Source organism: Hypomesus transpacificus, unplaced genomic scaffold, assembly GCF_021917145.1.
Source record: "Hypomesus transpacificus isolate Combined female unplaced genomic scaffold, fHypTra1 scaffold_27, whole genome shotgun sequence".
Classification (NCBI taxonomy): Eukaryota; Metazoa; Chordata; class Actinopteri; order Osmeriformes; family Osmeridae; genus Hypomesus; species Hypomesus transpacificus.
In genome coordinates this window covers 2,414,377-2,437,182 of record NW_025813796.1, presented here as the reverse complement: position 1 = coordinate 2,437,182, position 22,806 = coordinate 2,414,377, and the positions used below count along the sequence as shown (strand labels likewise).

Genomic DNA, 22,806 nt, shown 5'->3' with positions numbered 1-22,806 from the left:
TTGAAAGGGTAATGGAAAGCACTACTTGGTATTATGGAGTATTAGCTTAGTTCTGTTTTGAGAATAGTCAACTATTTCTAAACTTTAAGAAAATAAATTTATTGGCATGTTAAATACTCAATAGAAGTCTGGGTGGAACAACTTTGCTTTATAACAAATTATTTTATTTTAAAGACCAATGAGAGATTTGTGTAGACATCCAGCTTTTTTTTCTTCATTTAAATAGCACAAATCTGTACAATTATTGCACACTACCACAGGCAACCCACCACAGATTAAACAAAGTATTTGCACCACATTTTAAATCCACCTGTTTTGCACTGATTTTACACATTGGGTTTAGCTGAGAGCAATGGTTGTGTAGGATTTCCAGGAAATGCTCAGAACTTTTCTGAACAGCAAGGGAGGTGGAGAATGATTAGTGACATTGAGCAGCCCTGGACCAATGAAATGTAGGCACTTATTAAATGTCTTATATTTCAGTATTGGTGAAGATATGGCTGATGAGCTCCCACCAGGGACGAAGCACTGGAGGGCACCATGAGTCCTGGAAGGGTAGCATACTGGTAAAGAGAGTCCATAGGTAGGGTAGACACACCAGGTAGAGTCTGGGAAGCAGGAGAGGAGTTGTAGAGCATGCTGTGGGGCTGGAGATAGGGGGCAGTGGTGGGTCCGTCTGGGACAAGGTGAGGGTGGTAGGTGGGGTAGGGGGCAGAGCAAAATGCCTGTAGCTCGGAGTAGTGCAACAGGTGAGATGCCACCTTAGCCTGGCAGGCATGTGCCAAGGCATCCTGCACAGTCCTCTTCAGTTTCATACGCCGGTTCTGAAACCAGTTACGGATCTGGGGAGCAAAAAGAGCAAGACAATTTACAACACATTCAATGATGTAATGAATTGATTAACATCTAGAATTTCATATGATTTTATGGCATTCCTTATTCCTCTGTGTTTGCTGACATGCCTGGCAATTTGTAATATACAAGCTTTCTGTGTCTGCATTAGTCTCATATCATCAACTACAAATCAGAACACAGTGATTGATGGTTGTATTTCAAAGGGGGGTCATGTGATGCCTACCTGCTTGTCTGATAGGTTGAGTTTTTTGCAGAGCTCAGCTTTGTCCTGGGTCCCCAGGTAGGCGTTCCTTTTAAAGGCTCTTTCCAGGCTTCTGATCTGCTCAGTTGTGAAGGCGGTGCGCGGCCTCCGGCCCGACGGGGGCGAGGAAGGGGACGGGGAGATGCTGTTGAGAGAGGCAGAGGGGGAGAGAGAGCGCCCCCCTTCACTCTCATACCCCGAGGTCTCCTCCTCTGTCCCACTGCTGAAACCTGTAGCAGCCACTGAGAAAAAGAGAGGGGGTTTGGTTTGGATAACAGTCAAAAATCACAACGAGCGTCACACAAATAATGCACAATCATACACAAAATGAAAGCAATACAATTGTTATAACTCTTTAAGTTTCAAAACACTTACTATTTGGAATTAAAACAACACATTTCTGGGAACAATCACCAAAGAGGAATTCCATGAGATAAAAAACAAAGACTCAACTATACATATTGTGGTGTAGGAAATTACTTCAATTAGCTGTGAGGATGTAGTGACAGAGCCTATACCTTGTTGGTTGTTAGGAAAATTAGGACTCAGGTGGTTTGTCTCTCTCTCAGACTCAGGGTGGCTTGGAAGGTTATGTGGGACTTTTCCCTCCAGGTGGTTCTGATTCAGAGGTCTAGTAGAGTAGAATCCGGGAAGGCTCTCTGAGTGTGTCCCAGAGGCGCTGGGTCCATTACAAGTCTCAAGGCAGGAAGAGAAACGTTGACTGCCTAAACCCTGGCTGCTCTGGGACAGCCACTCAATAGAAAATTGTCCCTTCATGGTCATTGCACAAAACGTGATGAAGTCCAAAGGAGGTCAATAAAAAAAATGGGTTTCTTGAGTGCAATCAATGATCCAACAAAGTTTCCAGAGATGCTAAATAGGTACAGTGCTGCTAGGTACATCCGTCTGTGGTTTCAATCGGCCTCTGTGTCTTTGGAAGAAATGATCTCTACTGAAGCTAGGTCGGTATTTATGCAGGGCATCCCTCCTAATTTACAACTCACTCAGCCCAGGATCAAAGCGCATGTTGTCCCACCCTTCCACCCTCCCTCCTTGAGTTTTCACAACTGCAGTAATTAAGGCGTCTCATTCGGACTGAATGAGGCCATTACCCGCTGGCTCCAGTGAGTCTGGAGAGGTTTCCCCCCCTTCCAACACACACACCTCCCCATCTTCCAGGCCTCACCTAACCTCCACATCTAGATACATGATGCACGTGTGTATATGTCTTCATGTACTAAAAGAGAGGTTTTCTCTCTTAAATCATACATTCTTTCCCCAAATATTCATCTCAGACTAGAAACATTTTGGCCACATCCTTAATCAAAGAACTGTGGTATGTTGAACTAAATGCTGATCAATCACATGCTATCTAATCACTGTGCTTTCAAAGATATTTCTCTTTTTGCAGTTTTTTTTTGCAAAGGATCACTGAAATGGATGACTATCTAGATTGATTGGTTTAAGGTAATGCAATAATGCCTCATGGTTGATCCCCTCGTCAATCAGTCAATCTGCGCGTGTGTTGAGAACTTCCTATAGTTAGGAGAGACAAATCTGCATTTATTAATTTACACCCAACGGCCTGATCAACGTGAAATTGTTCCCACTTAAATTTCCTGCCTAAGAATTCAGGTTTTCAACAGTGCTGCTGCCTCCAAAGACGTTTCATGTCCTATGCGGGTGTGCGTTTTTGTAACAAAGTACCTTGAGCCTTTGAAGTATCCGGTCTCGCTTAATGACCTATTAGCACCAGGTCTATACTGGTCGCCGTGGCGCACGGAGACAGTCGTCTGTCGAAGAGATTGTGAGCGCAATGCCCGCATCCATTCACTGGTCCAGGCTCTCTCATTATCTTATCAATGGGATAGTTCGTGATTGAGCCAATTACTCCTTTGGACACAATGTAGGATCACACTACACACTCCCCTCCCCTCTTCCCACAAACAGACGAGGAGATAGGCTGCTTCGAAGGTATTCAGAATCCCCTTACCATTTATCCCGTTGTCGCACTATTAGAACGATTGACTTGATCCCCTGATCCCTATTTTAGCATGTTAAGCATAACAATTCTGAATGATTAAAACAGAGGAGACAGAATCGACGATAGGCGTTGGACCCTCATTCTCTAAACTTACAGCCTCCCGTTGATTAAAATGTAAAAAAGGTATCAATCAACTGAATGTTGTAGTGGGGTCCAATGAATGATGCCTTTATACGTTTCAATACAGGATTCAATTTTCTTTTTGTCGACTTGAAGGCTCGAGTGGATAAATTGTGTATTTGTACTTTGTAAATATATACATACTGTGTTGTATAGCAAATAGTTTACATTGTTTTGTGTAAACTGTACTTGGTGAATTGTGTGTGAATTGTTGTACCCCATGACAATGGCACAACAGTGGGCCTACATATTTGTCTGTGTATGTTTGGGATAACTCAGAGCAGAATGAGGAAGTAGGCTATAACTAGCGTCATATACTGTTACATCCTCCTCTACAGAGCAATAAACCAAACACACATAACCACACATACACACACGTATGCATGCAGGGCAATCAGGTGTTTGAAGGCATCTGTGTTGCAGTGGCATGGTAGATGGCCGTGCCGTCTCTCACACCCCCGTCTGTCTGAGGTCTGTAAAGACAGGCTCCTGTCTCTACCCTGTCTACCCTCTAGCCCTCTCTCGCTCTCCTTCTCTTTCTTTCTCTGTCTCTGTCTGTTTTTCTCTCTCTCTCTCTCTCTCTGGCCCAACAGGCCCACATCAAAGAACACAACAACCAGCCCACTATCCAGTATCAGGATGGAAGATGGAAAGAGACAGACGGGGGATGGACTGATGCCCACTTTACAATATGGAGCCAGTTGTGGGAGAGAAAAGAGAGACAGAAAGAGATAGGGATATAGATTGGGAGGAGAAAACAACTGATCAGGATCCTTTGAAGTTTGAACTATAATCAGTCAGACTGTGTGTAAATTGGGAATGGGTGCTTGAGGACTGCTTTAGGAAATAAATGTTAGGAATGTTCCTCTGCAGTCTTCTTCTACCACAAGTTAATGTTGGCCTTCATCATTTCTTTAGCATATTTCTGGTCTTTATACCTTAAATGAAAGTCCTTTAATGGGGCTGACAACATTTGTTTGTTTGGAATTGGAGATGTCAAGTTACATGTCAAGACAGTGAGCCACACTGCTTGTTAGCACATCTTGTCTGTTTACAAAGTGTTTTTGCTTTCAACAAAGCTCACACACTTTCTTTGCTTTGCATTGAGTACACATGTTATTGCATTCTATCCAAATTACCAGCACTCAATGTCGGTCTTTACATCCGTTAATGCATATTAACAGATTAATGCATGTGTAAACTTCACATTTACACCAGTCCTGTTTGTGTGTATGTGTGTTCATTTGCACGTGGGCAGGGGAAAGATCCAAGGAGACATGGTGTCACCCCCCACCTCCCTCGGCCCCTGTCCCAGGCTGATGTCTGTGGGGTTAGGGGCCCCTGCTGTGCTCATCTTTGATTGGCTGCAAACAGAGCCTTTCATCTCTAATGGGCCTGTTTGCTACTCTGTTATGGACAAAAACACACCTCAAACTCTTCAGGCACAGACAGGGGCAGCGGGGTATATGGAAGACCTAATGCCCATACACTGTAGGTAGGCCCTACACAGTTGTCTCTGTTTAATTAATTATGATTACTGGAATGAACATAACTGTGGGTGTAACTCTAAACACACTTTTTATTCGGCATTCTAATTGGCTTGAAAATCTTTCAGGGTTTCGTTGTGATCCTATAAGATCCTGAGATTTCATCAACCACCAAGGACAAACAAGAACTGACACAGTACAATAACTTGGATTAGTTTCAGTCACTGGTCAGTGGAATCACAGTGCACAGAGATTCTGTTGAGCTGCACAGTTTGTCAAAATGTACCAATCACTTGCCTGTGTGAGTATTTTAAAGACGAAAAATGCACTTATGCAGATCAGTGAGGATTGGGGAGGCCAATAATCATTCTCCTGGGTTGCTTCTGTTGTCTCCAGCAGTATCCCTCCCTGTCTGTAACTTGGTCAGTTAGTTGGGCCCTTGTTCTGTTGATTCCTATCAGCTCCTTCAAAAGCTCCTAGGGCTTTGATGAGGCCTGTGGGACTGGTCTTGTAGAAAAAGCAGGCACTACGACTCCAATGATTAAATGGGGAGGAGAAGGAAGACAGGGACCAACCCTCCCCTTAAACTACAAGTCTGTACTCCTCCACCCACCCCCTCCCCTCTCCCCACACACACACACACACGACACAGATGCAATCTCTGTATTTTCTGTGTGTTGCGTACGGGATAATCCACATATAAATCTGCGAATGACACATGGGTGAACGCACACACACATTAGCACAGAGGACCTGGACCAAAGGTCCCCTAAATTGCCCCTCAGAAGGATGTTACTTTTGTGTCCCACCCACCCAACTTTTGTTTCACACGTATGGTGTCAGAAAAGGTGATGTGCCACTGGGAATGAGGTGTTTGAAAGGGAACTAATCCCCTCAACTGTCATTCTTTTTCTAACAACACATTTACATTACCCTAAATTCGAACTTGCTTTCTCAAGTTCCCTATTTTGTACCTACCTGTTCGACTAGGATCATCGTGTGTGTGTTTGTGTATCTGTATGTGTGATAGAGGAGCCTAAGGTGTGAGCAGTAACGCAGCCTTTGAAGTTTAACTGGCATTTAGAGGTTAATGAGGCTGTTAGGAAGAGGTGCTGGAAACGCCTGTCAACTCTCTCACACACACAGGAAGTCTATGAAGTCCTATCTGAGAGTACAGTTTTATGCAGACGTTTTGGCACCCCTGGTAAAAATGTATGTTACTGTGATTAGCTAAGTGAGTCAAAGATGACCTGATTTCCAAAAGGCATAAAGTTGAAGATGACACATTTCTTTAATATTTAATGCAAGATTGGTTTCTTTTACAGTTTCAAAACAACAAAAAAGGAAAGGGCCCAAAGAAAAAGTTTAGTACTTAGTAACACCCCCTTTATCACAGCTTGTAAACGCGTTTTGTAGCCAGCTAAGAGTCTTACAATTCTTGTTTGGGGGATATTTGCTAATTCTTCCTGACAAAAGATTTCAAGTTCTGTGAGATTCTTCGGCCGTTTTGCATGCACTGCTCTTTTGAGGTCTAGCCACAGATTTTTGATGATGTTTAGGTCAGAGCACTGTGAGGGCCATGGCTTGCACCTCTTGAGGTAGTCCATTGTGGATTTTGAGGTATGTTTAGGATTAGTTTGCAGAAGCCATCCTCTTTTTATCTTCAGCTTTTTTACAGACAATGGGATGTTTACATTTACATTACATGTAGTCATTTAGCAGACGCTCTCATCCAGAGCGACATTCTTCCCGAGACAAGTAGGGTGAAGTGCCTTGCCCAAGGACACAACGTCATGTGCACCGGCCGGGAATTGAACTGGCATAACTTGACCTAACATGTTTGCTTCCAGAATTTGCTGGAATTTCATTGAAGCACGTCTTCCCTCTATCTGTGAAATGTTCCCTGTGCCGCTGACTGCAACACAAGCCCAAAGCATGTTTCATCCACCCCGGTGCTTAGCAGTTGGACAGGTGTTCTTTTCATGAAATTCGCCACCCATTTTTCTCCAAACATACCTTTGCTCAACTTCATGACTCCATGGGATTTATTTCCAAAATGCATCAGATGGTGTTGTTGAGATGCTCCTTTGCAAACTTCTGAGGACACAGGAAAGGTTTTGTTTTCCGGATAACTCTTCCATGAAGGTCATATTTGTGCAGGTGTCGATGCACAGTAGATCAGTGCACCGCCACTCCAGTCTGCTAAGTTTTCCTGAAGGTGAAACCTTGATTCACCTTTCTAGCAATCCTAAATCAGTTCTCTCTGAAAGTTTTCTTGGTCTTCCAGACCTCAACTTGACCTCCACTGTTCCTTTTAACTGCCATTCCTTAATGACATTATGAACTGAAGAAATGGCTACCTAAAAACATTATCTTATTATTACAGCCTTCTCCTGCTTTATGGGCATCAATTATTTTCATTTTCAGAGTGCTAGGCAGCTGCTTAGAGGAGCCCATGACTGCTGATTGTTGGGACAAGGTTTGAGAAGTAGAGAATTCATAAAGCTTTGAAATTCGCATCACCTGGCCTTTCCTATCGATGATTGTGAACAAGCCATAGCACTAACAAGCTCATTAAGGTCTGAGACCTTGGTAAAGGTTATCTGAGAGCTAAACTCTCTTGGGATGCCCAAACCTTTGCATGGTGCTCCTTCATTTTTTTCAATATGTACAAATTGTAAAAAACAAAAATAATACACAAATCTTTTTTTAAAGGTTGAAAAGAATGTTCCATCACATTATGGAGATCGGGTAATCGTAAAAACTCGCCTAACTATTCACAGTAACAGACATTTGGAACTGGGGTGCCCAAACCTTTGCATAAAACTGTATTTAAAAGGAAATACCCTGTTTGTTCCAATACAACTTTAAGGTTTAGAAGGAAAGAGTGATTGTGAAAGAGTGTACATTTCATGATCCTCACAAAGACATCCAATTACATAAAATGTCAATTTAAAATATTTGTACTTCTTTATTCACCTTCACTGTAATGTATTACGGTCACTTTGTCTTACACCTGCTCTGACAGTACTTAGTAACACAATTTAAACAAAACCTATGCATCATGAATTGAGGTCACAGTGTCAGTTTGGTGTTATGTACGGAAACTTCCACATCATTCTAGAACAGTGGCTGTTACACATGCGAGCAGCTGTGCAAGTAGGACAACAGTCCGAATGCAACACTCATTTCATGTAACATTGCCTTACACATTCATGAGCTTACATCTTACAGACCCAATTACACATCAAATAAGATACATTTATTAAAATACTTAATTTGTAGTGCAAATAAACAAATACACTGCCAAATATTTCTGGAATAAATGGAATGCAAGGCAAATTAATCAACGTTATATCCTAATAGTATACAGTTTCAAGCAGGGCTGAATACTAACATTTACAAATATCCACGGCAACAGTCTGAAGAAGTGACAGGTTTTTTCGAAGATTACTAATGCCGCTAAGATTAACTTGTGTGGTTGAGGCACCCTTGGTACATTGGAATGAGTAAACGAGAGATAGCTGATATATGGCATACAATTCATGCATTTCTTTCACTGGGGGGAATGTATTCAAGACCCAGATGAGCAAAGATTTCCTCTTCCGAATTTGCCCTCAGATATGTCCTCTACAAAAAATAGAAAGGATTAAAGCAAGAGTGGGAAAGAGATGGCATCCATTAAAATGCAACTGTACCACACAGTTGGCGGCATGTCTTTATTTAAACTTATATCAAACTCATATCAAACCATTTGGGTGTGAATGTGTGGTAGTGGGCTAAGTGTATGCCTATGTTGGTAGGGAGGCATAAAGGAAGTAAGACTGAACTGAGGTTCAGGAGAAAACCACACCACAACATCTACCACCTTGTCTACACACCCGATGACACACTTGATACGCATCAGTTAAACCCCTGTATAACTCGCGCTAGTCAGTTCTCTATTACAAATACAACCTCGCTATATCAATCACTCAAATGTCTACTTTGGCGTCCTCCTCATCTCCTCCTCTACTTTCAAGCTCCTCTTCTGCTATCCAGGCACATTCAGGAGGATTGGCAGAGCTCCGAGAAACCCGGTTCGAGGACTCTTCCACCACATCACTCCCCTCCGGCAGAAGGCTGCGGTCGATCAGGACCAAAACCTCACGCCACACAAACAGTTTCTTCCCTTCCGCTGTTGGCCTCCTCAACAAGGCCAAGAGCTCACACTGACTCAAATGACTTCATGTCTTAAAACGTTTTACTTTTGCACTACATTCAATTCCTGTAATATTTGTATTTTATATTGTATTTATATTGTAATTTTGCAACTTATGTTTTATTTTATGCCCACTTTATTTTATCTGAGTGTATTCCACTTATTACTGCTAGTTTTAGTATAGTTAGACCACATATTTAAATTTAAGATTCCTATATGTTTATTGTATGCACCTTCCTGCCAAAGCAAATTGCTTGTCAGTGCAAACTTTCATGGCGAATAAATCCCATTCTGATTCTGATTCTAATGTCTTCTGCCTGGATCCCTCTCACAAACCCACTTCATGCATTCATTTATTCATGCTTGTTCTTCCTTTAAGTAAAACTAAAATGTGAATGTGTAAGATGCAGATACCTGTATGCTGTTATACAAAGCATGGCTGCTTAGAGACATGGCCTTCTCCTGTTTGGCCCAGCGACGTAAGTCTCTCTCAAACAACTACAGAGGGCAGAAGGGAGATAGAGAAAGTATGTTGTTAAAGACCATGGCTTCACTGTTTACACACATTATTGCAGCAGTTTAAACTTGACAGATGGTAGACAATTTCCATCTGAAATATTTGAAGATAATTGCAGATGACAAGGTGTTAAGGGCTCTATATCCTCTCCTATGGGACTATCACAGTTAGGGTTCAGTGACCAGGCTTACCTTGGACCCTGTCCAGCCCAACAGGGCAAATGCAAACTGGCTGTGAGGAGAGACCACAAGATCCACCCTCACTGCTCTCCAGGGTTGGTTCCTAGAGCCTTGTGTCGGCTCCAACACTGGAATTCTCTTCTGGGTCGAAGCATCCACGATTGGGTGAGTATGAGTCTCTGTCTCCCCATCGACTGGAGGGCACCTGTTTGTTTGTGTGCAATTCTCTGTCTGTGTTTGTAGTCCTATGAGTCTCTCCATCTGCACCTTCCCCTCATCCATATCCACGGGCAGTCTGAAAATTAAGAAGCACCTCTCAAAGCGGTCCATGTTAGAGGATGGCTGTCCAGGACCCTCTTTAGCTTCGAGATAGGAGTTCCTAGTGGTCTTCTGGTACAATAGGTAACCCTGGGGGGACATAATGGTAAGTTCTATATCTGTTGTTCAGGTTTTTTTTACCAGTTTGAATGGGGCCATTTTAACAGAATCCCACCAGCACGAACCAACTTGACACCTGTTAGAGATTACACATTACCTGTGATTCCAACCAGGAAACTACTTTTGGCATTAGACCCTCTTCTCTGCCCTCCTCTGGGTGGGTGATCAGGAAATCAACATCATGGCCAGTCTGTTTTCCCCTAAAGACACAAATACATTTTTCCATGTCGATGGATGACCTTTGGACTCTTCAATGATAACTCAATAACACATGTAATTACAATGTAGCTGTCTGACCTACAATTCCCCGCATACCTCCTGAATCCTCCAATCAGAGTGATCTCGGCACCTTCCAGCACAGCATTGACTGCCTTTTTCACAATATGACCAATTATATCAGCCTCTGTTTTGGTAACTGGCAAATTGAGATCTTCATAATGCTGAAGACCTGAAATAGAGGAAGCAGTATCTGCAGAACGTTCTTAAGAAAACCACATATGCCCTTGAGATAAACACACACCAGCTTGTTGTGCTCGGTTGAGTGCATGTCCTGACTTCCGCAGTTCTGAGAGTGTGTGTATTCCTTCTCTGAACCAGCGATCTGCAGTTTTCACTCCAACACCAAATATGCCTGTGAGGATCTGAAACTCATTGACAGAAAGCAAATGAGGCTACAGGCCAACAAAGTCAAGATGAACATGGTCGACTTCACTCAAACACACACCTTCATAACCGTATACTGCTTTGAATGCTTTGTAGTCTCCACTTCAAGGGACACACCTTCCACCAGGATTTCCTGTGGACAGAGACAGATAGGACCTTCTAGATCCTGAGAGACTGATGCATTTAGAGAGAGATAGACAGAAAGGAAAGACACCGTGGTAAGAGAGACACAGAACGTGTTAAGTCCTAACTTTTATGACTCTGAGCGAGTGCTCCCCAAGACAGGGCAGGCCTTGGAGTTGCTTCAGTCTAGTCACTGGCTGGGGAAGGGACTTCAACACCGCTGCTGCCCTCCTGAATGCCACGTTACGCCCTTCATTCTCACTGAACTCGGCACTGTCAGCCAGGATGGACAGCGCATCCTGTGCGAGAGAAAGATATTCAACTCAATATTTTCCAGTTTGAGTCGGACTGATTATGAATTCAGATTTTCATCAAGGGTAACAGAGAAATCATAGTCTTGGAAAATGGGCCTCTTTAAAATAGTGCATAGGACACCGAGGAATCACCGTGAGCCTGGAGTTGTGGCCCATAAGAGGGGTGCATCTCTGGCAGGCATAGCTGGGAACTGAAAATTCTGTAAGTTCTGGTCCACATTGCTGGGTCTCCTTCGGTAAAAATAAATAAATACAAAAAGTAACTCACTCTGGTCTTCACATTTAAAGATTGTTGTAGGAAGCTTCACACGTAAAAAGGGGCACACCTGAAGCCTATGTCTGTCCATGATGACCACTGGGCAACCCACCCGCATGCTCTCTGTGTACCAGCTGATGTCCAGGACATGGATTTCTTCTTTCGCTGAATTCTTCTCAACTCCCGACTGTTCAGATAATTGAGAATTCAGCCAAGTGCGAGCCTCGTCTCCAGAATTGTTCTCGGATACAACGTGTGTGACAGACTGGTTAAATGACTCCTCCACAAGGAAACCTTTGCCACGACCAAGCTGAGTGAGGAAGGATTTTCGACTCGCTCCCATCTTTCTCTCCAGGAGAAAGATAACCACCTGCGGGAACTTAATGGTTCCGTCGCCGCTATTGGCAGCATGCAGTTGTATTCTTCTTTTCTTAAACGGCACCATGGCTACAGTTGACTTAGATAACTTTTAAACATCTAGTGCTATTTAACTTAAAATGCAAACCAGTCACTTTTTTGTTGACTATCTGTCCCTATAACCCACATTGACATTCCTGATAACACAAATCATATTATAAGTACGCTAAAATACACTTTTATTTAATTCAAAAGAGAAACGACATAAAAAAGACAGTAACAGTGACAGGAAAGAGGGGGCATGCAGCTGGCTACATTTAAGCAGTATGCAGTCCGCCACGCAAAATAGATCCGATGGGGAAACAGGAAGTAGCACCGCTTAAAGGAGCTAACATGAAAAAAAAACACATCAGGGGGTGTTCCAACTAAAACCCTAACTTCCACATCTCTTTTGTACCACACTGACTTGCGGCCATTTAGCCTATACTGTGAAAAAATAGATCTACTCTACTGCACGGTGCAGCAGGGTTAGATGTCTCGGAACGCCCCCTTCCCCTGCCTCCCCTTAAGAAAAGAATAAAGTTAGGCTAAATCATCCTGATTTTTGTTTTGTGGTCAGAATATGAGCCACCTCAATGGAGGCGTAGCTAACAGAAAAACATTTCTACATTAATCAAAGCTAAATTGGTGAAAGAAGTAGGCAACTCGACTAGTAGGTTCACTGTGTTGATGCAGTTGTCATAGCATAGGCTAGTCCAGTCCACGAGTGTAATTCCCCTCAGGCGAGTATGAGAGAAGTGATCATATGATCCCAACTTCCTCAAACTTCAGACTGCCTCAGTTGTGCGGTTTGACAGCACACTTAGACCAACCCCTCATAGGTGTTTTGGTATTTGCTCCCCTTTGCTGTAAACGAAACCATAGCAGCAGATAAGGTGGTCAGCTTGCTAATGGCAAGTTCGGAGACAATAACCGGACAGAGGTATGGACAACGGACACTAAAACCAAGTGTGGAAAGGGCTGCGTTGTTCCTCGCGTTGTTTACCTGCATGCTCAGGTGTTTGGAATGTCAAAAACCGAGAAATATCGTCCTAATACTAGCCGACGACCAAGATGTGGCACTTGGAGGATTGGTAAGTAATTCGTGCTTTCATACCGATTTAAACAACTTTTGGCTAGTTTGAAGTTAATAATATATGATTAGAAGGATATATAATGTGTTATTATTGGGGTCCGTGTTGTTTAAAATAACTTGTTTGAGCGTGTGCCCTGCATGTAGCCTACTTCCCGTAGGCTACTTAACCGTGGCTTATTGCCTGCCAGGCTGTGACTTTCTATAGGCCGCTTTAGGTTGAGACATACGTCCATTAGGTTGTGCGACATATAGGTTATGTGGAAATATCTGTACCAGGAAGGGAGGGCCTATTAAAGACTGACTGTGTGAGCCTTTTTTTTAACTTGAAATTTAAAAATCCTGTTTGATTATACCCTACTTTATTTTGAATTTGTAATCCCTTTTTCACTGTTCATTTTTATTATGAATTTAATCAGCCCTGAATTATTTGTATGTAATGTTTCCTTTAGATAGTTTTCTTCAAGTTGGTTTTACGTTGTTTAAAAAAAAAAAGTCTCACTTCTCTGTATTTTCTATCTGTTCGATAGACCCCAATGAAGAAAACCAAGGCCTTAATTGGAGACGCAGGTGTCACGTTCTCTAATGCTGTAAGTACAAGAGCGAGTGTAGTGTAAAATACATTGTCAATGGAAGGAGTTGGTCTACACTCGAAAGGCAAAATATTCACATGCCAGTCTTCTTCGCCAATGCCTCATATTCTGAAATCTTCACTTTCTCTTCTTCTCATCCTCTCCCCAGTTTACTGCAACACCGTTGTGTTGTCCCAGCAGAAGCAGTATTTTGACGGGTCAGTACCCTCATAACCACGCAGTGAGAAACAACTCTCTGTCAGGTAACTGCTCCAGCCTTCTCTGGCAGAAAGGCCCAGAAAGTACAGCCTTCCCTCTCTACCTCAGCAAACAGCAATACCAGACCTTCTTTGCTGGAAAGTATCTCAACCAGGTATACATACGCACACACATACAAGGGCCTATGTTTCATCATGACCAATCATGTGGTCATTATCTATGGAAAAAGCTACAGTTCTTTCTTCCTGTTTTAGCTCTTATATAATATGCTGCCGCCATATTTGACGATAGATAGATCTGTTTCTCTTTTGACAGTTAGTCTCAGTCTCAGTCAGTGCATTAACGGCTAACATGCCATATTCATGCAGGTTGAGTGCTCTTTTTATGTACCCCCCCCCCAACCACTGATATTTACATTTATGCATGCATCATGTTTCTTTTAGTGTCATGAACAATGTACATGACTTGCATGTTTTTCTGTGACAGTATGGAAAGAAGGAAGCTGGAGATGTCGGACATGTTCCACCTGGTTGGGACCAGTGGAATGCTCTGGTGACTCCTTCAGCACTCACACACAAAACAACAACCCAAACAAACACATTTATTTTCACAACCGTTTATAGAACGTGTGTCCGAAGTGTGTTTTGTCTGTATGCAGGTGGGGAACTCCCAGTACTACAACTACACACTCTCGGTCAACGGCAAAGAAGAAATTCACGGAGACAGCTATGAAAAAGATTACCTCACAGACCTCATAGTAAGTTGTCTCCCCACAACCCACCATGTCCTGTGTTTCTTTAGTAAAAAGGAGATTCGTTTACTAGAACTTCTTACCCAAGGGCGAAAGGGAAGCTTGTTCTTTTCAAATGTCCTTGCGTCAGCTATAGACAAACACATACACGCATCTAGATAGCCACCTGATCTCTCTCTCTCTCTTTTTTGCTGTGGTTGACAACTTGATACCTTTTATCAGTTGACATCCTGCTGTTAGTTTAAGGCTATAGTGTTCTTATAGTTTGTAGGCCCTAATGTGTTCTGGTGTTCATTCACTTCCTGGCGTTTGACATTCCCTTCTCATGCCATTAGCATGTGACTTTGAATTTGCTTTGTCAGATTCCTGGCGTACACCACCCCAGTGGCACATCAAGTTCTTTGTTCGAGTTGATGTCTTTTTAACAAGGAAAAGTGTAATAAAAATGTCCTTGTCATCCAATGCAACTCCAAGTGCAGTACAAATAGGTTTACTGAATGTGACCAATGTACAAGTCAGTCCTATGACTCTGGCATTCAGTATCCAACCTTCTGATCTCAGACTCCTTCCTATGCACGGTCACAATGTTTCACAGACAGATTGCACAATGAACCACTTTCCTTTTCCAAAACCCTGTGTTTCCCCCCCACCCGTTTAGGCTGTGTGTCTTTTTATTCTGACCAGCAGTTCTTACTGTCTGTGTGGCTAGAACAAACACTCGCTTCTTCTCGCTTTTGTTTTAGAAAGGTACTTAATGTCCCATCGGAATGTCTGTCTGGAGTTGGAAACCATTTTGGCGCATCAAATAACTTTGAATTTGAATTGGTTTACTCTTTCTCCTGTTGCTTTTCTCAGTTGAACAGGTCTCTCAACTTCCTGGAGAACAGGAGCCCACAGCGTCCATTCTTTGTGATGCTGTCCCCTCCAGCTCCCCACTCTCCCTGGACTGCAGCCCCCCAGTACCAGAAATCCTTCAGTGATGTCAAGGCTCCCCGTGATGGCAGCTTTGACAAAGCAGGAAAGGTTAGCATACTGAAACACATACACACGCACACGCTTACATTGACTTATTTGACTTACTAACTTTGTGTTAACACCATAAGATTGTGTCTTTGATGTGTTTGCATTAGGAGAAACACTGGCTGCTGCGCCAGCCCCTTAACCCTATGCTTGGCAGCTCCATGGACTTCCTGGATAATGCCTACAGGAAGAGGTACAATAGCCAATTGTTGTAGAAAACGCAATCCAACCGAAAGTTTTTTTTCTTTTTTTTCCCTCTCGATCTATCCGCCTCATTGCAAGTTGACTGGCAGTACCACTGAAATCAGTTTTTTTTTCCTGCTATCTGGCAGGTGGCAGACTCTCTTATCTGTTGATGACATGGTGGAAGCAGTCGTTAATAAACTGGTGGAGTTAAAGGAGATCAACAACACCTACATCTTCTACACCTCGGACAATGGCTACCACACCGGTTTGTGTTTGTGTGTCCTGCTCTGTCTGTCCATTTACCTATCTATCTGTATATCTAGTCTGCTTGCTAGTCCGTTGTTCTGGCCGTCAGTCAAATACGTTCACTTACAAAAATGATTTGCCTGTCCTCAGTTTACTAATTATCCACTAATCCCCTCGCTGTGCTTTTCCTCCCAGGGCAGTTCTCTCTGCCCATCGATAAGAGACAGCTGTACGAATTCGACATCAGGATCCCCCTCATGGTCCGTGGACCAGACATAAAACCACAACAGATAGTGCAGGTCAGAAATTCTTACTGGACACACACACATACACACAGCATCCATTCCAAGGTTGTCATCTGTCTTTGTGAATTCACGCCACGATTGTTTCCTCAGGCCCCCGTGTTGAACATTGACCTGGCTCCCACCCTGCTGGACATCGCAGGTCTTAACCTGTCCCTTGTCAACATGGATGGACAGTCTTTCCTCCCTCAGATGGTGAGAACTCTTGATAAGGGCTCCACTCTTTTCACGTTTAACCCTGTGCATTTATCTCCCTTTTTCTAACTTAAGACCTTTCTCCTTCCTCCTTCAATATCTCCCTTCTGTTTTGCAGGCGCCCATTCTGCGTAACGGTACTGCGCGCCCCTTCTTCCTGGTAGAGTACAATGGAGAAGGGCACGACACCCCTGAACCCTCCTGTCCCAAACTGGGTCCTGGATTGTCTGTGAGTTTCCCCATCGCCTGCATTCCTGCCATCATTCAAACAGAATTCCACTTAGACACCAACAGTGCACACTGCACAATATCACTCTGCAGTTAATGGAGTCAGGGCATGACTTTAAAGCTTTTATCTGTTTCCGTCCCTCTCCAGCAATGTTTCCCTGACTGTGTGTGTGAGGATGCCTTCAATAACACCTATGCCTGCGTCAGGACTCTCGTTGGACACAACCTACAGTACTGCGAGTTTGCCGACACTGAGGTACAAACAGTGTGTGCACAAACAGTTTTAATAGCTAAACCCATTGGGGAGAGGCCTGGACATTAAATTACATGTTATTCTAAATAGTCTCTGTCCTTGGTGCAACTCTCACACACACTGTCTCTTTTTCTTTCAGTCATTCGTTGAGGTGTATAACCTGACTTCAGACCCTCACCAGCTGGAAAATATTGTGAAGAAGGTCGACCCCACCCTTCTGCAGGCCATGAACCAACGGCTAATCAAGCTACAGTCATGTGTGGGCGACAGCTGCCGAGATACAAGTGAAGAACGAATCAGGCGTTAGGGTGGGCGGGACCATAGCTCTAAGCCTTGTACCAAAGTTGAAATGTCATTACAATAAGTGGTAACTGATACCATGTGGTTAGAGCCTTTTAACATGTTTGTTTTTAATCTGAATGAATAGTAGGCACTGTGTCATCTGAACCTGCACATATTCTTCTTCTAGTTAGTGCCTGTTCAGGTCACACTCATGGCTCTTCTCATAGTACTTACCTATGCTGAAATTGCGCATATACTCTCAGACTATCTGGGTATTATGAGACCATTTTGTAGGCAGCAAGTTGCACTATAGGTTATTGACAATTAAAGATTTGCATGTTTTTATATAATACATTTGAATACAGGGTATGGAATCCCATTGGAGCCATTACACGAGACAGAACCAACTGCATTGTTATTTTGTCATCTCATAAAGTAAAAAGGTATACAACCCAAGGTCTATTAGTACCAGTATTGAGTTGCGACAGTAATTGTAATCCTATTTTTCCATGCTCCTGTAATTCATACAATGAGGATTTGGGTAAATTGGCCTAGATCGATGCTAATAGGAAACTTCAGGTCAACCAACTCCCTTCATTGTTTCACCCTTGTTGATGACAGCTGCACCCATAATTTAAAGCACTTTTACAAGAAATGAGTTAAGTGAAAGTTGAAGCCTGTTCCTTTAGACTGTGAGCCCACGGAGGACTAAATCCTGCTGTCTTGTGCCTTTTCAGTGTCTGAGAGAGGGCCAACTATTTAGTTGTCTTTTCCTCTTATGTTTATCACAAAAATTATCGGCAACTATTCAAAATGTTTTACAAGTACAAATAATTACAGTAATTAAGTTGCCATGAGATCTTCTAAAAATGAAAGAAGGGAAGTTTGCATCACTGTGGAATAGACATGTTTTTTGTGAATGTGAAAGGAATGTTGCCTCATCAAGTGTGCATAGATATTTAAGGGAAATGTTCATATTGCAAACTTGAATATGACATATGTGATTCAGTCTGTGTGCCTTGTCTCTTTGCACTGATGCAGCTTATGGCTTTAATGGTGTAGTGCACCCACAAATGAAAGTTCATGTGTTTTACCCTCAACTTAGGCAGGTGCATCTTGCTAGTTCTTGACTAATTATTAAGACCAAGAACTGACAAGCCTGAAGGTTGGGGTTATACTGGGTTCTATGTGTACTTTGAGTGAACTACGTATTTTCATGTGAATGTGAATCCCATTGTGAGAAATCAATAAATCGTAAGCAATGAAAGTCATTTTTATTATTCCTACACATGCTTATAAAACCAGATGCAATTTTCAGCAGTTGTGAAATATAGATCGCTAACCAGCATGATTTTAAAAGAGATATCTATTCCCATTGTATTATTGGATGACTTACAGGCTTTTGAACAACACTGGACTGGCTAGCGGCCAAGAACAATTCAAATGACATCACAACGTCTGTGGTGTACAGCTTCTGTTGATTATAAGTCCCTTCTTTCAGGTCTTCATGACCAGTAGTGGATCCTCAAAGGTATTTGTAAACGGCCTTCTGGCCCAGGGTCTGAATTTCCAACTTGACAGGGCATTTGTAGAAGTGGGAGAGTAGCTCTTCTGTGTAGCCAATCAAGAAGTAAAACTTCTGTGGGGGCATTTTGTGCAACATCAGGGCACATACCAACATCAAATTGCCACGCCTCTTTATCACTATTTCATTGGCCAGACAGTTGTGAAAAGTTCCAAACATAAAGCGTCGCACAAACACATCCTCCACTGTACGCTCAGCTGCACCCTCCTCCTCTTTTAGATTACCTGAAGATATAGATGGGGTCAGTTTCATATGACAATAAGCACGTTTGTTTACCACTGGCTACCATTATGTAAGTAATATTAAGAAAAACGTATCAATACAGCTTTTTCTTCCACAATCCTGGAGTACTATATCTGACAATTAGTTTACTTGACCAGTTATACTACATGATACTACACACTGTTAAGAAAGACACTCACTGCAGTGCAGGGATAACCAGCCTTTGCGGTGGCCAATGTGATGTGGATGGAGGGCTTCCTCATAGGTCAGTGGTCGGTCTCCTTTCCTTACACGAATGCGGGCTGCTCGATTCTAACGAATCAGAGGGAAATGACTATTATAGTTAGATTTTTACCACTACAAATCAAAGCAGTTAGGTATCTGCTGTAACTCAAATCAATTAAACAAGAGAAATATATCCAACCATTCTGTATTGCTCTGTATTGCCCATATTATTTCACATACCTTGCAACACACTGAAGTGACATGAAGTGCTCGAGTTCCTGAATTAGTGGCAACGGCAGTGCCAGCTCTACACAGAGCCGTCTAAAGACATACAGTATAGTATTAAATAGTCAGCACAGTGTAGTACGGTAGTCAAATATACAACACATTTACAGACGCGTAAACAATTAAACATTTTCAGTCAAATGCAATTTTTTCTCACCGACAACATCATACTTCGGTGGCTCAAGGACGCAGCCATTTTCGATGGACGAAATGATTTGTGGGAAGGATGGTTTAGTCGTTTGTCCACATTTTTTATATAGTGAGTTGAGTGGAGAGAAACAAAACATTATGTAAATGCGAAGCATTTTGGGGGAAACAAACCTGAAAATACATATTAGTTGTTACGTTTAAACACGTTTTTCTAACTAATGTATTCATTTGAGTTGTGGAACCTTTGTTACGCGTACTAGTTTCCTTACAGACTTAAACTAAGCGTGCATCTTGTGCAGGATGTGGATAACCAAAATAGCTAACCAACGTTAGCTAAGTTACTCAGATCTGCAATACATTAATCAACTGCTAAATTGAAGATAAACTATCATAATCACATCTTTGTACCTTGATATAAATAATTACAATCTGATGCCGACAATGTCGTCGCCTATGGAAATGACAGAGTTGTACGACAACGCTCTGCTAGGGATCTTGCAGCATGTTGGAAACATACAGAACTTTCTACAGGTTTACTTTGGCTTCCTTTACCGCAAGACGGACTTCTACCGCCTGTTGTCAACTCCCAACGATCGTATGGGGTTTCCTCCTGGAGTCGCAGAGAAAATGGTCTTAAAGGTGGGTTTTCTGTCAAATTATAAATTACTTTTTCGCTAATATTAGCGTACACTACAATAATGCAACCAGCGAAAATATTGCAAGCTGTGTAGCCAATTTACTCATGAAACATACACATGAAAGTCGCAACGTTGGTACCTAACAAAGTGTTTGTTTTGTTCATAAAGGTTTTTTTTGATGCTGTAATAACGTCTGGTCTCGTGTCATGGGCTCACAACCTTTCTCTTTATTTGTCTAGACATTCAGGCTGTTTGAGCGGGTGGCAGAGCAGGACAGAGAGAGGCAGCGGAGGGAGCTGCAGGAGAGGGAGGAGGCCAGAGCGGTACCTCCTGCAGTTCAGGAGCTGGAGGTGACTGCCATACAGCCAGAGGAAGCCAGTGAACCAAAAACAGAACCTGCTCAAACAGCCACAGACCAATTGTCTGCAGGGCCAGGGCCTCTTTCTGCTTCAACCTCCAAGCAGGACCCCAGCCCCCAGACTCAGAGCAACAGTCCAGCACAGGGGAGCCCTGCCTTGGCTGCCAGCACAGACTCAGCAGAAGCTGCAGCAACAGCGTGAGTAGTGCCTGTCTGGTCCTTTTTTCACTTGCTCTTATCCTTCTTTTTTCCAATTGCTGAATTGCAATCATACTTTGTCTGCGAATGTTGTTACAGTGGTCAGGACAAGTTTCAGGCCAACCCAGAGAGCTACAACGGGGCAGTGCGAGACAACTACAGCTGGTCTCAAGATTACACAGATGTTGAGGTCCGCGTTCAAGTCCCAGCACACGTCGTCAAGGGCAGACAGGTAAATAGTCCTACCAAACCTTTTGCCGCCGGGAGCAGCCTTAGCGATGCCTCTGAATTTGAATGCCAACTTACTGTTGTTCGTCGTGTCGTATGTCTCACCCAGGTGTCTGTGAGTCTGCAGATGAGTAGCGTGCGCGTGTGCTTGAGGGAGGGGACAGGAGAGAGAGTCCTCATCGAAGGAGAACTCACTCACAAGATCAACATCGAAAACTCTCTGTGGAGCCTGGAGCCAGGACGCTGCGTGGTGGTGTGTAAACAAACACACCTGCACACACACGGGGGGAAACTCATGTGCGCAAGACTCAATCTCACTGACCCAACCCGTCTCTCTCTCTCCTCCCCAGTTGTCTCTCAGTAAATGTGGGGAGGTGTGGTGGAGTGCCGTGATGATGGGAGAGAAGGAGATTGACATCAACCAGATCAACCGGGAGCGCTCCATGGCAACGGTGGATGAGGAGGAGCATGCTGTACTGGATAGACTAACCTTCGACTACCAACAGAAGCTGCAGGGCAAACCACAGAGCCATGAGATGGTGAGAAGCTTTCGCTGGCACACCACACACTCACACATCCTGTATATTCATGTCTCTTACTAAATACACAAATAGTCTTACTACCCCACCTACATTCTTGGCATGACTGGCTGTGGGTTTTGCTATTCCTAATCACCCTCATCACATTATATTCATGTGCTCTGTCTGTGTGTCTTTGTAGAAGGTGCATGACATGCTGAAGAAAGGCTGGGAGGCTGAGGGATCGCCCTTCAAAGGCCAGCAGTTTGACCCCTCCATGTTCGATATCCCACCCAGCGCGGTGCAGTTCTAAAGCACGCACACGTAGGTCAGATGAGATAGAATAGTAGTTTCCAGGATGTGGTTTGTGTGGTGTTGGGGAAACAACTAAAACCAAGAAGGGGAATGCTCTCAATGTTCTTGTAGAAGCTTTGTTTGTCAAAGTATGATTCCATGTCACACCTTTCCGAGAACTTTTGAAATGGAGGGTATTTCAGGTCTGAAATACCCCTGTGGAAGATTTGTTACTTTGCTGTGTTCATGTAATACACCTGATCATAAAAGAGTCTGTATGCCTCTCTGAGTAATACATGTACATGCATCCGCTGTAACAGGTGTAAACGTGACAGCGGGAGCTGCGGGAATTCTAAAGTAAACTTGCTCTTCTCAATGTAATGCTCTAACATGTTTGATGGAAAGAAGTAAGGTTGCAGTTTTATAGAATCCAATACAACACCTACAGTAACTCTACAGTGCCTGAATCTGTCTGCCTACCGACAATGTAACACCATCTTCACCTCTGTTATCAGATGAGAAAATAGATCACAGCCATAAGGTGAACTCATAAAATTGTGTTCAGTGTCTTTGGACAATATCCCAGATTCAGAAGTGTGTAACAAATTGTAACTTTTTTGTTTGGAACTGACAAGCCCTTTCTTGCTGTCAATTTGAGTCATTTTTGTGTGTCGAAAAATTAATAAAAGTCCATCGTACTAGGGTTTTTCTGCTTTTTTAATTTTTTTTTTACAAAAAATACTCACATTTTTGTGGCTACAACCATAGGCTACAGGCCGGGGTGAGTCAGCATGATGGCTCTCGAGTCTCTGCTGCGGGCCGGCCGGTGATACCGCAGACCTTTTCCCCTCAAAAACCGATTTATATTTATAGTAGCATATATAGTAATAAATAAATATTGGGAGCTCGGCCAACAAACCAGAA

At 43.0% G+C, this 22,806-nt stretch overlaps 5 protein-coding genes across 7 annotated transcripts; 2 read left to right on the top strand and 3 right to left on the bottom strand.

The window, feature by feature from the left end:
* Positions 1–479: 479 nt before the first annotated feature.
* Positions 480–2,122, bottom strand: ved (ventrally expressed dharma/bozozok antagonist). Its single transcript, XM_047014743.1, has 3 exons — positions 2,101–2,122; positions 1,079–1,338; positions 480–842 (listed from the first exon to the last, which is right to left on the bottom strand). Exons 1-3 carry the CDS (start codon positions 2,120–2,122, stop codon positions 480–482), a joined length of 645 nt encoding a protein of 214 aa, XP_046870699.1.
* A 5,572-nt stretch (positions 2,123–7,694) lies between these two features.
* Positions 7,695–11,898, bottom strand: polm (polymerase (DNA directed), mu). Of its 3 annotated transcripts, none has more exons than XM_047014787.1 (10): positions 11,509–11,898; positions 11,315–11,413; positions 10,997–11,167; positions 10,807–10,911; positions 10,603–10,723; positions 10,398–10,530; positions 10,180–10,282; positions 9,657–10,052; positions 9,363–9,446; positions 7,695–8,377 (listed from the first exon to the last, which is right to left on the bottom strand). In XM_047014787.1, exons 1-10 carry the CDS (start codon positions 11,881–11,883, stop codon positions 8,291–8,293), a joined length of 1,674 nt encoding a protein of 557 aa, XP_046870743.1. In that variant the 5' UTR covers positions 11,884–11,898; the 3' UTR covers positions 7,695–8,290. The 3 variants fall into 3 exon arrangements, with proteins under 3 accessions (XP_046870743.1, XP_046870744.1, XP_046870745.1); XM_047014788.1 differs by having other exon boundaries at positions 10,807–10,878; XM_047014789.1 differs by having other exon boundaries at positions 11,551–11,898.
* A 614-nt stretch (positions 11,899–12,512) lies between these two features.
* gnsb (glucosamine (N-acetyl)-6-sulfatase (Sanfilippo disease IIID), b) lies at positions 12,513–18,448 on the top strand. The gene is made up of 13 exons (XM_047014790.1): positions 12,513–12,928; positions 13,458–13,517; positions 13,669–13,872; positions 14,205–14,270; positions 14,377–14,475; positions 15,325–15,492; positions 15,600–15,682; positions 15,822–15,940; positions 16,117–16,220; positions 16,317–16,418; positions 16,537–16,647; positions 16,795–16,902; positions 17,039–18,448. The coding sequence occupies exons 1-13, from the start codon at positions 12,746–12,748 to the stop codon at positions 17,204–17,206; spliced, it is 1,575 nt and encodes a 524-aa protein (XP_046870746.1). The 5' UTR covers positions 12,513–12,745; the 3' UTR covers positions 17,207–18,448.
* Positions 18,439–19,781, bottom strand: mrps24 (mitochondrial ribosomal protein S24). The gene is made up of 4 exons (XM_047014792.1): positions 19,656–19,781; positions 19,454–19,534; positions 19,189–19,300; positions 18,439–18,990 (listed from the first exon to the last, which is right to left on the bottom strand). The coding sequence occupies exons 1-4, from the start codon at positions 19,692–19,694 to the stop codon at positions 18,707–18,709; spliced, it is 516 nt and encodes a 171-aa protein (XP_046870748.1). The 5' UTR covers positions 19,695–19,781; the 3' UTR covers positions 18,439–18,706.
* A 149-nt stretch (positions 19,782–19,930) lies between these two features.
* nudcd3 (NudC domain containing 3) lies at positions 19,931–22,588 on the top strand. Its single transcript, XM_047014791.1, has 6 exons — positions 19,931–20,287; positions 20,526–20,842; positions 20,942–21,074; positions 21,180–21,323; positions 21,421–21,609; positions 21,791–22,588. Exons 1-6 carry the CDS (start codon positions 20,081–20,083, stop codon positions 21,899–21,901), a joined length of 1,101 nt encoding a protein of 366 aa, XP_046870747.1. The 5' UTR covers positions 19,931–20,080; the 3' UTR covers positions 21,902–22,588.
* Positions 22,589–22,806: the final 218 nt, after the last annotated feature.